This window comes from Taudactylus pleione, unplaced genomic scaffold, assembly GCF_031769625.1.
Source record: "Taudactylus pleione unplaced genomic scaffold, aTauple2 ptg000015l, whole genome shotgun sequence".
NCBI classification, from domain to species: Eukaryota; Metazoa; Chordata; class Amphibia; order Anura; family Myobatrachidae; genus Taudactylus; species Taudactylus pleione.
In genome coordinates this window covers 5484675-5500883 of record NW_028284417.1, presented here as the reverse complement: position 1 = coordinate 5500883, position 16209 = coordinate 5484675, and the positions used below count along the sequence as shown (strand labels likewise).

The window sequence follows — 16209 nt, the reverse complement described above, 5'->3', positions numbered from 1 at the left end:
TCTCTGTAGAGTTCTGGTGGCTTGATGCTGGAGTTTGCTCTTCTCTTTCAGCAAGGGCGTCCTCACTACAACTCGGTGTTCCTAGCAGGGACAGGGATTAATTGCTGCCATGACCTACAGATGTTTCCTTACACATCTTTGCTGCAGTCGCACTATAAATCCCCTTTCAGCACGCCAGGTCCCGTGAGACTGTGCTAACGCCGGGCGTCTTTTTTGCAGAAAATGCTTCTAAGTCACAATGCGATGTGATAAGGACGCACCAGCAGAATGTGCTGATTAATTCGATATGCAACACTTGTATATTTGTATAGATTCAGGGGCTCTGTCGTACACAAAGTGCTACAATGTAGCAGCTGCAGCTTTTTTCATTCCAAGTTTCATTGTGATTCATATACAGACTCAGGTGCACAAGTGTTGCATATCAAATTAATCAGCACAGTCCGCTGGTGTGTCCTAGTCCATCGCGACTTAGGCGTATTTTTGGCAAAAAAAGCCACCCAATGCTAGCAGAGTAGCACGGGATCTGGCGGCTCGCTCACACCAAGTAAGTTGTGCTGTGTGGCGTATTGAGGCTAGATGTACGAGGACACATCTGTAAATCCTCCCGCTTCTGCTATTTTGGTGCAGGTGGACTACAAGGGGTATATTTACTAAAGTGTGGGTTTAACCCATAGTAACCAATCAATTCTATTTATCATTTATCTAGCACCTTCTAGAAGATAATAGCTTGAATCTGTTTGGTTGCTATGGGCAACATCTCTACTTCTATAAACCGGCACTTTAGTAAATATTCTCCCCTGAAGTGTCACAGGGAGATGTATGTACACAGTACGGGAAGAGGATCCCTAAGAGATCTGACTTACCTCCCAGACAACATCACCTATCCGCCATTTTTGAGTTGTCGCACTGCACGTGTCACAGGGAAACGTAGGTACAAAGTACTGTACGGAAAAGATAAATGGACAAATCCTTAGTGGCTGTTCCCATGAATCAGGACACCTGTTTATACCCTGCAGCTTTTCCACATCTCATGCATACTGTTTAGGCTAGAGTTTCCCAAACTCTGCCATTACAGTCCAGGTTTTCTATGCTTGAGTCCAGATATTTTAAATAAATTGACTGGGGAACTAATTGCAAGTCGTTTTTGGGGTGTTGTAAGGTTTTGATTTTTTTAGCCTTATTAGTCATTGGGGGGAGGGCGTGTCCAAAGGGTTCTGAATTAAGTCCCCACATTTGTATCCCAAAATAGAGATTTTGCACCTACATTTCGCCTGCCTCTGGGTGGAGAAACTTATTGGCCTGTTTTTGCCTATGGAGTTTTCCTTCCTGGAATTGAATAGGGCAAAAAGCGGAAATCGTCGAAAGCTGTTCGCCAATCGAGGCTTTAGCCTCTAATTGAATTCGGCCCTAAACCTGTTTAGTGAAACCTGTATGGTGCAGTTTTACAAGAATATAAGGTAAAGTATTTTTTCATTTCTTCTTTCCTATGGCCTTTGCCCAGCACATTTGCATTTCTCCATAGTATTTTAGAATTTGTTGTAGTGACAGCAGCAACTTCTAGAAGAGCACCTATGAATTTATATAAATGTTAATAGCGCCATAGCTAGGATCCTATGTAAAATGTAAGCACAATAACGTAGATCCATGCCGGCAGACACTAGAAAAATGTTATCCCCTAAGACTATGCACACAGACAATCCTAGGCAGCATGGAGACACAACAGTTAGCATTGCTGTGAATGTGCTGATTAATTTGATAATGCAATAAAGAAAATAAGAAAAAGTACCTTCTTGGTTGGGGTACTGAGCTGATATTATGTATAAAACTTAACTTTTAATAATAAGTAAAAGACGCAATCTCAAGGAAAGTACATACAAAACGCAAACAGACAAATATAGTACTGAAAAGTACTTGTTATAAAAACCCTGGGATCATGCATAAGGTTTTCCTTGCTGAAAAAATGCAATAACAGATTTGTACACAATTGAAGAATTTACAGAATCAGTGTGTGAAATATTGAGTTTTACAATAGGGTTAGAAAATAATCAACACCTCAAAGTTATTCGGGTAGTAGTCCAACATCTGAATTTTAATACCATGATAAAATTAGATGACAATATGTGAGTATTAATTATTGTGTTATTTCAGGAAAATAATCAACCCCCAACAGAATTATTAGGGTAGTAATCCAGAATCAGTGTTTAAATACTGTAGTGATTATACTAAATTATCCCAATGTGGTGATCCAGTCCCAAATTAAATGGTGTTTAAAAGGCAGGAAATTGGCTGGCACCAATTAATGATCACAGTATAGGAATACAAGTAGCACATATTGTTGTAATATCAGACAAATGTTGATAATAATTTGTATGTCCTAAGGTGACAATAAATGCAAAGATAATAATACAATTAAATTGTGTATGATTCACGTATCTATAACCAGCAGGAATACTTCTTTAAAGACGAACAATCGCAGGTACTGTATAAATGGATACAATATATGGGAGTCTCCTGGTAATGAAGTAATTGTGATGCAATGAGTAAGAGAAAACTCAATATCATGTCATAACAATATAACATAAGAAATTATTCTGCAACTACTGTTAAAGGTGTCAAGAAATAATATAGCGACAGGGAGTCCGTTCTAGGGAACACTCTTCTAGAGACGGTAAGTGGATGCCAACCAATTTCCTGCCAACATCGCCCCAACCCCACACGACACTATCCTACACGGTTATATGGCTCTACAAACATATAGGGCGGAATTCAATTGATTTCGCGGCCCGCATCTCCCGTCTAAAGTGACAGGAGATCGCGGGCCGCTATTCAATTGTACCAGCTTTTCACGCTGATCGCGCCCATAGAGGTCAGGTTTAGCCGTGTAAAGCAGCTAAACCCGACCAAAGTGCTGGGCGCGATCGTGAAAAGTGATGTTTGGGCGTCCAAACATGTCACTTTTCGCACATTTCAGCTCTCATCCCCCAAGGGCTGCGAGCTGAAATGTAGCGCTTGGCAGTTGATCGCGCCCGACAGGAGCAAGAATAGAATAGCTCCGTCGGGCGCGATAGGGGCTGGAAAGAATTGAATTCCGCCCATAGTGGTATATGTCAGCTATATACGACCATGCCAACAATACATCACATGTAAACATCTCGGACAGTTTACATAGTGTATTGCTGGCATGGTCCTGTATGTCCGACATATACAAATCTGTATACGGTGTTACAATATTTTCTTCCGATATTTTAGAAAGAGGAGTTGAGTTTCGGGGATAGCAAGTCAGATTGTTCAGGTGTGCACACACGAATCGACTTCCGAACGTAAGTGAAATAGAATGTAAAATTGATTGAAAGTATGAGCCTTGAACACAGAGAACCAACTGTGTTAATATTACAAAACAATGTTTAAGGATTTCAACAGTTCCAGCTCCCTGTAAAAATGTGCATAGCATAAATTTAAAACACTTACATCAGGCTCTAGTTATTTAGTTCTAGAGAATGTGTAATGTACAGTACTTTCCCAAAACTATGGGCAGCTATCAAAGGCAGTTGTGCACGTATAAACAATAAAGTTCTCGCATATTATGTCAAATCTGCACAAATTAAAATTTACCTCCACTCTGTTACCTCGTCTTCAGACATTGATTCAACGCTTGGAGATTCTTTGTAGAAAACTTTCTCAATTGGAGGCATGTCTTGCAAGACAGGGAAAAGTGAAAAGGACAACTTAAACTTTTAAGCTAACATGCAGATCAGAAGTTGACCACAAATATTTCCAGTAAAATGTCACATTAAATACATACCCAGAATCCCAACATTTTATTTGCATAACCTAGCCATTAGAGCCCATTTAACAATGATACATAACCCCTTTAGCACTCGCTGAAGTTAAGTCATTCTTGAAATATTTAACAAACAGCGGTGATCGTTTGTCACTGTATCATCTTCAGTGAAGCCTTCCAGGCACTGCCGGGTTCCCGTCGGGTTAAACAGACATGCACATGTGCAGACTGACCATTGCACATGTGCACAACAGAAAAGCTTGTTGCTGGCAACGATAGCCTGCCAACAGTTGATCGGAGAACATCGCCGACGAGAATGTTGTCGTTGGATCTCGCCGGAGGGGTAAGTAATGATGAATAACAGTAGCATATTCATTTGTATTACTGCAATACTAAATGAAATATGCCACTGGTTTTTAGGTTTGTAATTAAATTGGGAACTTAAGGAGCAAGTGAGGAAGTGCACAATATATTGTTAGGCACTAGCAGTGTATGGTTTATCATATTTTGGGACTAGCTGGCAACAAATCTTATTTCACAGGGACAGTCACAAATTTTAAAGATTTGTTCCAGAAATTGCTCACAATTTTCATTACTGATCAACCTCATAAAACCCTATTTAACTGCATGTTCTATATTTTTACCAGCTCTGTGGAGTCGGAAAAAATGTACCAACTCTAAATTCAAAATAAAAAAAACTTCAAATATCAGTGATCGCATTACACATGTAGTGGTACGTTTGACACATCATTCACCATTTCCCAGGCACTCTTCCAGTTCAGTCTCATGTAACTCTGAACATATGAGCCTAAACATTATTTTGCAGAAAAGAAACCCTAAACAGAAGCAGGAGAAAGCCAATAAAGTCGTGTTGACAAAGACAAAAAAAATAAATAATAAAAAAAAAAGACCAGCACAGCAGTGCTTTTCCTTTGCTATGAAAAGAAAACAAATACAGGAAAAATAACTAGATGTCTTGTGAAGTTGAAGTGTCCTATATCCAGACTGATCTGTGCCAGAGTAAATAAGTAACACATAATAGGAGTGGGGTGGGGTAGTAATGCAGTACAGTTCAAGGATATGTGATGAGTACTAAATTGATGTTGGTACAGCAGGGGTGAGGTTTAGAAGCATTAGTTATTAATTGCTGGAGAATACATGACAGTGAAATCGTGTATTGCATCTATTACCCTACTGTAATTTACTCTACAGTTTCTAATATGTAAACAATTACTTACTAGCACAATCTGTCACTCAGTGTTGAAAGGAGTAATTTAATTCCTCCAAAAATGTAAAGGACTATTTCTGTCCAAAGAGTATGCAAAGGTAATATATTATACTATTATAATTAACTGTTGCAAATGACTAGACTGCAATAATTACCCAATTACCCACTACACTGAGATCATTACCAGTCACCCATTATACTGCAATATAACTAACCCCTCCTGCTGTTATAGTTCACATGTATTCTTCCACTATCTCATGACCTAACCTACTATTTGTAACTTAATGAAATCATGTATTGCAAAAACTTAATTATCCTAAAGGTCCAAATTGTAGTCCAATAGACTACTGTACATGTAAAAAAATAAATGTTGCTGTTTATTGAAGACTCAGACAGTAGAAAAAAAACCAATAGGAATGGAAGGTTTGGTGTACCGACTCCTCAGCCCTGATTCTCACACTCTTAGGTTTACAAGTTAATGTTTATTAAAATGCAAAAAAGCACTCAAACATGGCATGATGGGATTGTAACAGTTCAAAGGGCTTATATATTAGAATACAAATTTTAACAAAACCTCTGAAAATGGTGTTTTCATAAAAAATTTATGCATTTTTGAGCAGAATAAGTATTTACCAAAAGGGGGCATACCGTTCGCCAGTATGGGCTCTTTTCAGAGCCTGTGTCCCAGTATTTTGCTAAATTGCCCAGATAAAATCTCTTATTACAGTAAAGAACAAATTAAACTTAATGCAAAAATGCACTTATTGCTAAATAGGTCCCCAAGGGTGACAGAAATCATCATCCACACCCTATGTGTGCCTGTAATTATTTTCAAACTATATATAATGTTGTAACTTCTGTCCTAGGAAAACATGAAATATTAAATTACATGTATTAACTTAATTTCATACTACACTCTAAGGCTTTCTACTTGCCTCCACATTTCACTACTCACACCATGAAACTGCTATGGTCACATATACCAATTATGTCATTAATGCCTCCCATAATACCAGTACTAAGTGCTGCTGTGAACATTACAATGATAGAACAGGCCACAGGAGGCTCTATTCACGCCCACTTCAAAAGTGGAGATCTAACTGGTGAATAGAAAATGAAGATTGGATCTCCTTGAAATTAGAGCATGCATTTTCGCTTAGGTGTTGAAAAGGCATTTTAACATAACAAATGAATAGAAAAAAAATGTATAATCCACCAATCACTACACTCGAATAAATACATTTATAGAAAAACTTCTGAATGTGAGATGGTGCTGCTCTAACTCTAATAGTGCAACTATATATGGTCAATAATGTATAACATACAATATGTATTTTCATATAAGAATACTCAGTCCTTTGGAATTTTTAAGAGTGTATGGAATGGATATGTGGTCAGTCCATTATGACATCCTCCCGGACACATGAAATAAAACAAAACACAATAGTGGCATGTTTAAATATAAATATATAAAAGTTTAAGTGCAACACTCCCACATTGATAAGAGGAGATAGCGTACCCAACTCAGAGTGAAGTGACGTATGAATAAGCCAATAAAGGTTTCTTTTCCGAGTCCCTTAATCTTCCAAGTACACTGGAATACTCGCCCAATGACGTGAAGGGCGTACCCTACACTAACAGCAAATTATGGTCGTAATACACCACTTGAAGGTTTCTTTGTTAGGTAGTTTGGCCCACTCTTCCTGAGCAAACTGCGTCAGCTGTCATGTTTTACGAGTGCCTGCTTCAGATCGCACGTTTCCGCTCGTTCTATATATGTACAATAGGTTTCAGATCAGAGCTCATAGAAGTAAACTTCAGAATAGTCCAATGTTTTCTTCTTATCCATTCTTGGGTGTTTCTAGCTGTGTGTTAGGTCATTACCTGTTGCTCTCCGACACTGGGCAGTATGTTTCGCTCCAGAATGCCTTGACAGTCTTGAGATTTCATTGTGCCCTGCACAGATTCAAGGCACTCCGTACGAGATGCAGCTAAGCAGTCGCAAACCATAACAGTCTTCTTCCATGTTTCACATTAAGAATGGTGATTTTTTTCTTTGAAAGCTTCATTTTTTTTCTATCTGTGAACTAGAGCTGATATGAATAGCCAAATGCTCCACTTCTGATTCATCTGTCCAAAGGACATTTTTCCCAGAGGCATTTTGGCTTGTCAGTATGCATTTTAGCAAATTCCAGAAAGGTTTTTTTATGAGGTTTATTTTGTTTTTCAAAAGTGGAGTCCTCTTGGACCTTCTTCCATTGAGCACTGTTGCTCAAAAAATGTTTAATGGTGCAATCAGACATTGACCTTGGAGTTCAGCCTGTACCTCTTCAGTTTTCCTTGGCTCTTTTTCTACCATTCTCATTATCCTTCTGTTTAATCAGTGGTTGATTTTCCTCTTGCAAGCCACGTCAAGGGGGGTTGGCTGCAATCCCATGAACGTTAAGCATCTTAATGTGTACAACTGTTGTCACAGGAACATCAAGCTGCTTGGAGATGGTCTAACTGCCTTTATCTTTTAAATGCTAGTCTATAATTTTCTGATCTCCTCAGACATTGCTCCCCTTTTCTTTCTCTGGTCCATGTTCAGAGTGGTGCATGAGAATATCAAATAGCAGAGTGACTACTTTTCTCCATTTAAATATGTGAATGACTGATTAGAAGGTGTGTGATGCTAATTCAAGAAAGCAATTAGACTGATATATCACTATAATACAATTATTTATCTTATTGAGCGTTCCCCTTAGGCTGTTTCAAAAGGGCAGAATGTGCCCTGCCCTTTTGGCAGCAGCAAGTCGGCACCCCGCTAAAACAACATGCCAGGTTTTGTCTCCACACGAGGGCCGAAGTGTTCCACGGATGGAAAAAATTGCAGTGCAGCGCTCACCGCAAGTGAATAGATGCCGTGCGCATGAGATGGGAGAGCTTGGGGGCAGCCCAACATTTCCATAAGTGCTGGGCACACCCCCAAGAGAGATAAAAGGGGTGTGCCTTAAAGACGCGCGCCTTTTCTCGTGGCCACACCCCATTTTAGAGTACGCGTTAGAGTGCTCTTTCTATGGTATGGAGGCCTGCCCCGCGCCAGACCGAGAATGGACACTTATCGAAGGAAAAGAAATATATGAACTGAGGGCCTGATTCAGACCCGCTCGCAAGCGGGTTGATGTTGCCCAAGTGCGCATGCGCATGACGGAGGCGGCTCCGTCGTGCGCATGTGCGAGACCCGAATAGCGACGGCCAAGCCGTCGTTATGGGTCTCGCACCAAAGGGGGCGTGCTGTTGATGGTGATTGACAGCACGCCCCCTTTGGTGGGCGTGCCGGGGGCGTGGCTGCCCAGACGGAGGCGTTCCCATGGGAACGCCTACCGCCTGGGACCGGCCCCACTGACATCACTAGTGATGTCAGTGGGAGTGCTTTTGGCTCTGATAGAGCCAAAAGCACTCCAGGGCTTGCGGCAGCGAGACCCTACCGCAGGGTCTCGTCGCAAGCCCGATGGTCTTGACCATCGCGACCATCATTTTGGCTGCTCGCTATAGCTGTGGGTGGTCAACCACAGCTATGCGAGCGGCCAGGAGGCCGCTCCAAAAAGGAGCAGGGACGGCCCTGATTCAAAGCGAGCGCTCTGTCAGAGCGTCCGGCTCTGAATCAGGGCCTGAGCTCTGAAGATAATGACCCCCTATACTATGTAGCAAAATTTTTTAAATAAAATGTGTTTACGAAAATAAGAAAAGTATTGATAATTATTAACTTAGTTTGTCATATCAACTAAAATGCAGTGATCACAAACACGCGCTATAGTGCGTATTTTACCCTAAACTGATGACTGGGGACTCTTTTACAGAATGGGTGGGTCCCTGGGGACGCGCTCTGCTGCACCCAATCCCGTGGCTCTTGTGAGGTCTCCTGGTCGTTGCAGTGTTGACTATAAGAAGTGGAGGAGGAGACAGCCGTTGGCACCTTCACTGCTGGATGCATCAGCTGCGGTATCTGGCGGAGTGGAGAAGGCAGCTCCAGCGACATGGAGAAGGTGGAGTATACAGCTCAGTGGCTCAAAGTCTTACCAAGAGGACAGAATTGTACCTCAATCTGCTCCTGACCATGACGAGGATTCATGCAAGTGATCATACAAAGGGGGAAGGGGTGCTGGTAGCTGCTTATGATCATGCAAATGGTGGTGTGGGGTGATAGAGAAGCTCCTAAAATGAGAAATTGGTGTAAGTTGACAGTGCTGCAAAACAGGCAGATGGGGGAGGGTCGCCGATGATGAGAGATTGGAGTGTTCTGTGAGCTGGTATTAGCATTACTGCAAAACAGGTGAACAGGGGAGGGGGAGTGGGCCTGCTTAATCAAAAGTAAAAAAAATTCTGCGATCTACTCTTACCCCCTCCCTCTCTACCCCCAGTACTGTTCAAATGCCATCTACCCTTACTCCCTTCCCTGCCCCAACTGCTGAATGCCCTTACCCCCCTCTACCCTAACTGCTTCCTGCACCCAGCATTGCCCAAATTGTTGCCTGCCCTAACTGGGGATATATGTATCTGAATCGGGACCAATAGATTGTACAGGATACCCAACCAGTTCAGATCCGTACAGGGTCAATGGTACCTCATTATCTGGAATATTGCACTGATGAAAATAAGAATCAAAACAAATTAAAAAAGTTCAGATGAGAACAACAAGAAGCAGCAACCGCTACTCTCCGATTGCAGGATAACCCGCGATTATGACGCAGTCAGAAAAGTGCTGCACAATTATCCTTGAAAAGGGGTATATCCTCCCAATAGGAAGTAAACAGCATCAAAGGTTCAAATTAAAGCAGTTCACAGGGTACAAATTCAAACTTGTTTGTTACATTTACCAGAAGTTCCAAAACTCTGCCATTACAGTCCAGGTTTTAAGGTTATACATGCTTGAGTTCAGGTGCTTAAATCAAATTGACTGAGGTACTAATTATCACAAGTGCTCGAAAATGGCTATCCTTAAAACGTGGACTGTAATGGCGTAGTTTAGGAACCTGTGACATATGCTGCTAGTCACGGTGCGATGCACATAGCATAGCCTCCTGGTGCGTCTGAATTCATTTGATATGTGACACTTATATCTGTGTGCAACTCAGGGCTGGATTCAATAAGAGGCGAAAAAGTGCCGTTTGGAGAAAAGTTTTCGCCGATTTATACTTTGACTGTTTTCAAAGTATCTCCATATTCAATTCCAGGACGATTTCGCCTAAGCATTGTAACAGGCGAAAAAGTATCTCCAATGAATAGGAGGTGAAAAAAAGTAGAAAAGCGGGGACGTGCACAGAAAGATTTCGCCTCTGAAACATTCAAATGAGGCAGAAAGTCTGACAGGCGAAACTTCGCAGACTTTTCGCCTGTAATTGAATAGGGGCCTCAGACTGTAAACAGAACTTGGTGTGGAAAAAAGCGGTTGCCGCTGCATTGTAGCACTTTGCATGCTAATTGAGAGCCTATGCTATTAGGCGCGCCTAAATACACAGAAAATAAACACACACACTATACAAGCACAAATACATACACTTACAGAAGAAATGCACATACACCTGTATGTACAATATATACACACACACACACAATACAAATATACACAAACACTACACAAATGTACACACACACACACCATGAAAATACACGCACAATTATACACAAAAGTATGAGATATGGTAAGAACTTACCTTTGTTATCTCTATTTCTACGAAGTCCATAGGGTTCCACAGGATACCTTGGGGTATAGGTGTGACGTCAGTCATCGGGCACCATAGAGTTAAGCTTTCAGCCTCCCAGGATGCACTAGGGTCCCCCTCCTATACCCCGCCCCCGAGCAAAGACACCTCAGTTAGTTACCAAGCCATAGGCCGGAGGAGGAGAAGGAAGAGAGAGTAAGAAGATCAGGATACACACAAGAATCACACTCTCACCAGAGGGAGACGGAAAAACCGGTGACCAGAACAAAACCCATCTGCAGCATAGGTGCGACAGGGCGGGAGTCCTGTGGAACCCTATGGACTTCGTAGAAATAGAGATAACAAAGGTAAGTTCTTACCATATCTCATATTTTCTACATCAGGGTCCATAGGGTATCCACAGGATACCTTGGGGATGTCCCAAAGCAGTATCCTTTAAGGGTGGGGACGCTCCTGTGCTGAAAGGAGAATCCGCCGCCCGAAGGAAGCATCCTGAGAGGCGAAGGTGTCAAACCTGTAATACCTCACGAAGGTATGGACAGAGGACCACGTAGCAGCCTTGCAGATCTGGACTGCAGAGGCACCACGTCGAGCTTCCCACGAAGGACCCACAGACCTAGTGGAATGAGCCTTCAAAGAAGGAGGAACCGGCAGACCTTCATGAAGATAAGCTTCAGAAATAGCCATACGGATCCAGGCTGCCAAAGTTTGCTTTGAAGCAGGCCAACCCTTTTTACGGAAGCCATAGAGGACAAACAAGGCGTCCGACTTCCTAAACGAAGAAGTGCGGTCAACATAAGTCCTTAAGGCCCGCACAACATCCAAAGTGGCCTCACCCACTGAAAGACCAGGTGAGTTAAAGGCCGGAACAACTATTTCCTCGTTAACATGAAACTGGGAAACAACTTTGGGAAGAAATTCAGGCCGAGTGCGGAGCCCTGTTCCCATGAAAAATCAAGAAAGGGGGTCTACAAGAAAGAGCCCCTAAATCAGAAACACGTCTGGCCGAAGCTATGGCCAGAAGGAAAACGGTCTTAGCTGTTAGCCATTTAAGAACCACTGAGCCCAGTTGTTCAAACGGCGGTCCCTGGAGAGCCCTCAGGACCACAGCCAAATCCCAAGGCGCCACAGGTGGAACAAAGGGCGGCTGAATGCGGAGAACACCTTGCATAAAGGTGCGCACATCCTGGATTGTAGCAATCCTACGGTGAAACCAGACAGACAGGGCCGAAACCTGTACCTTCAAAGAAGCAAGGCGAAGCCCATGATCTAGTCCCGCTTGTAGGAAGGCGAGTATCCTAGACAGACGAAACTCCCGCGGTGCATAACCTCTCGGTCGACACCACTGGAAGAACATATGCCGAACGCGATGGTATATCCTCGCGGAAGACTGTTTCCGAGCTCGTAACATGGTACGCACTACAGAGCTGGAAAACCCCCTGGACCTCAGCATGGCCGTCTCAACAGCCACGCCGTCAAAGACAGCCGAGTCAGGTCCGGGTGAAGACAAGGACCCTGCGACAGAAGGTCCGGTCGTAGCGGCAACCGCAGAGGACTGTCCACGGACAGACCTTGAAGGTCTGAGAACCAGTGCCGTCTTGGCCACCCAGGAGCCATCAACAGGAGCGTCCCTCTTTCCAGTTTGAATTTCCGGATTACCCGTGGAAGAAGGGAAACCGGAGGAAACAGGTAAGCGAACCGGAACGTCCACCGGACGGACAGAGCATCCACCAGAGACGCCTCTTCGTCTCTTGTGCGAGACCCGTACACCGGCAACTTGTTGTTGTGCCGGGACGCCATGAGGTCGATCTCTGGAAGATCCCACTTGTCCACCAGCAGTTGAAAAACGTCCGGGTGCAGGGACCATTCCCCCGGCTGAACGTCCTGGCGACTTAGGAAGTCCGCCTCCCAATTTAGCACTCCCGGGATGAAGACAGCTGATATGGCCAGAAGATTGCGCTCCGCCCATACCAGGATCCGAGACACCTCTACGAGAGCCGCCCGACTTCGGGTTCCTCCTTGCCTGTTTATGTAGGCCACGGTGGTAGCGTTGTCCGACTGAACCTGCACTGGGCGACCCTGGAGAACCCGATGTGCCTGCTGGAGGGCATTGAAGACCGCATGGAGTTCCAAGATATTTATTGGAAGCTCCGCTTCTGTCGGAGTCCACCTGCCCTGGAACAAGTGTGGACCCGAAACTGCTCCCCAGCCCCGAAGACTGGCGTCCATTGTCAACAGGACCCAATTTGGTACCCAGAACGGACGTCCCTTGCTGAGACGGGTCGTCTGCAACCACCAGGCAAGGGACAGGCGAACCTCCGGGGTGAGAACTATTGTCTGGGACTTTAGAGACTGAGGCAGCCCGTTCCACTTGGACAGGATCAGGTGCTGTAGAGGTCTGGAGTGAAACTGGGCATATTCCACCATGTCGAACACTGACACCATGGTGCCCAGTAACCTCATCGCCGAGTGTAGAGACACCCGGCGGCTGTGCAGACAACTGCGCACCCTCGACTGTAAAGCAGAGATCTTTTCCCCCGTCACAAAGATCCTTTGCTGTCCCGAGTCTAATAAGGCTCCGAGGTGCAGAATCCGCCGAGACGGGATTAGAGTGGACTTCTGCCAGTTTATTAACCAGCCGTGCCGTTGCAATAGCGCAATGGTCAGGTCCAAGTGGCGCAGAAGGAGCTCCGGAGATCATGCCACTAATAAAAGGTCGTCCAAGTACGGCAACATGCGGACTCCCTGCAGCCGCAGAGAAGCCGCCATGACCGCCATCACCTTGGTGAACACACGCGGTGCTGTCGCCAGCCCAAAAGGTAACGCCCGAAACTGAAAGTGGTCGCTGCGGATTGCAAACCTGAGGAACTGTTGATGGCGCAAAAGAATAGGGACATACAGGTAAGCGTCCTGTATGTCCAATGACACCATGTAGTCCCCAGGTTCCAGCGCCAGAATGATGGACCGTAGGGTCTCCATCCGAAACTTCGGCACCTGCAAAGACTTGTTGAGAGCTTTGAGGTTGAGAATCGGACGATATGACCCATTGGGTTTCTGCACCAAAAAAAGATTGGAATAGAAACCCTGGCCCCTCTGGGAGAATGGAACAGGCACTATAACTCCAGCCTGGAGCATAGTGTGCAAGACCTTCCGCAGCTCCGTGGCCTTGTTCTGGTCTGATGGTAGACCGGTGGTGAAAAAACGAGCCGGGGGTATGTGCCGGAAAGAGAGGGCGTACCCGTGGGAGACCACCTCGAGAACCCAAGTGTCTGTCGTGGTGACCGACCAACACCGGGCGAACTGCAGCAGGCGGCCTCCCACTTTGGGATCCCCCAAAGGGAGGCCCGGACCGTCAGGCCGCAGGCTTGTCATCTGGCTTAGGGGCCGGACGTCTGGTACTCCATGCCTGCTTCCGGGGCTTGGCCGATTTCTTGGGACCAGCCTGTCGGGGAAAAGACTGAGGTTTGGGCCTGCCCTGGGCCCTATAAGACCGAAAGGACGATGGTCCTGAACCAGAAGGAACAGCGGCCAACGGGAGACATGCCGATTTGGCTGCCGCCAGCGTGGCCACAATCTTGTCCAGATCTGGACCGAAGAGAACTTCTCCGTTAAAGGGCAACGCCTCCAAACCCTTTTTGGAATCAGCGTCCGCCTTCCAGGATCGCAACCACAAGGTGCGACGAGCAGCCACCGCTGCTGAAGAAATTCGAGACACCAGGGTACTAATGTCTAAGCCCGCCTCGTTGATATAAGTGGCTGAATCACGGAGATTACCAATCAACTCCGCCTGTTCGGCCGGACAGTCGGAATCGAAGGACGCCTCCAATGAATCCGCCCAGCGCTCCATAGCTCTAGCAACCCAGCAAATGGCCATAGCCGGCCGCGCTGCCCCCCCGAGCAAGGGAATAAGCGGACTTCAGGCAGATCTCCACCTTGCGGTCCGTAGCATCCTTAAGGGAGGACATGGATGGCATTGGCAATGTGGCACTACGGACAAGACGTGTCACATGAGAATCCACCTGTGGAGGGGATTCCCACTTAGCAAAATAATTATCCGCGAACGGATAAGCCACCGCCAGGCGCCTCTGCGGTTGGTATCGCTTGCCAGGCTGTTTCCATGCCTCCTCTAAATGGTCCACCAACTGACCCGAAAGAGGAAAGACTGTGGCGTCACCCTTCACATCCTTAAAAAAAGGCATACTTGGATTTAGCCGCTGGGGGAACTTCGTCCTCAATCACCAAGGCTGTGCGGACTGCCCGAATAAGTCCAGGAATATATACCTTGGACCTAGCGTCTGCGTCCTTAATATGGAGAGGTTCCTGATCGTAAGGATCCAGAATCTCCCCATCATCAGACGTCCCTTCATTATCCTCATAAGGAGCCGACAGAGACGCCACCGGCCGTTTATGTGGCCGCATCACAGCCTCCCCCTGCAACACATCCGACAAGTGCTGTACAGAACTCGTCAGGGAGTTAAACCACGCTGGCTCCTGAGAAACCGGGAGAGGGGAAATAGGGAGACTGCAGGGTACCACCAATTGTCTTGGGAAACCCTGCATGGGTGACGACACCACTGATTGCTGGGACAAACCCATCTGTGTAAACGCGGGCTGCGGAGCTAACTGGCCCACTAAGGTTGTAAGTGCCTGAGCGAAACAAGCCCAGGGCGGCTCCTGTACCGGTGCTGTAACCGTAATAGGCCGCGCCATTGACAAACACTGCCGGCAAAGGCCCTCCACGCTACCCTCCCCCTCCGCTAAAGGTACTTTACACGTAGTACACTGTATCCGGAGAGGCAAGTCACTTTCAGACATGATGGTACAAAGTATTTGACCCCTCTCACCAATTGTTTTTTAAAAAGGCGAGAGAGCACCCTGCAGCACCGCAAAGGGTTTTTAGCAGAAAGAACAGGGACAGTAATAAGGCTGACAGTCAGAAATGGAAAGTACAGGCAGCAGCGCTAGCACAGTCACATACAATGCAAAGAAACTCAATTCCTGCTCTAACCAGCGCTGATAAATCAACTACACAGACACAGAGTCTGGTAGGACACAGCGCTGCATACACAGACCTGGACCAAATCGGAGGAGAGGTATGCGGGGGGGACCCAGACCACGATGCTTCCGTCCAGTGCTTCCAGCAGCGTTCACCATGCGTTGTTAAGATGGCCGCCGAGGAGCTTAGAGGAGGCTGGTCTGGGGGAGGAGCGCTGCCACAGGGCCAGTCGGCAGTGTGCAGAGAGGGCTGTGTGCAGCGGGGGAGGCGCCGGCTGTGAGACAGGGAAGGCGCGCTCCCCTGGCATGCATTTAACCCCCGGGACGCCGCAGCGCTACCGCTCTGCTGCGGTCCGCTGTCCCAGGGGGGTAGTGGAAGCGCAGGTTACATACCTGGCTCCACGCTGCAGAAAGTCCCCAGGGAGCCCCCTGCCTTGAAACTCTGAACCATGTAACAGCGGGGACCCACCGCGGGACCCCGCTGCTTACCTTGCTGTCCC

At 45.9% G+C, this 16209-nt stretch overlaps 1 protein-coding gene across 1 annotated transcript in view; it reads right to left on the bottom strand.

The window, feature by feature from the left end:
- The window catches only part of LOC148542085 (putative ATP-dependent RNA helicase DDX43), a 190288-nt gene that overhangs the window by 128762 nt on the left and 45317 nt on the right, over nt 1-16209 (bottom strand). Inside the window, exon 5 of the mRNA XM_088471358.1 lies at nt 3613-3694. Within this exon, the coding sequence (XP_088327484.1) occupies nt 3613-3694 (82 nt within the window). The remainder of the gene's footprint in view (nt 1-3612; nt 3695-16209) is intronic.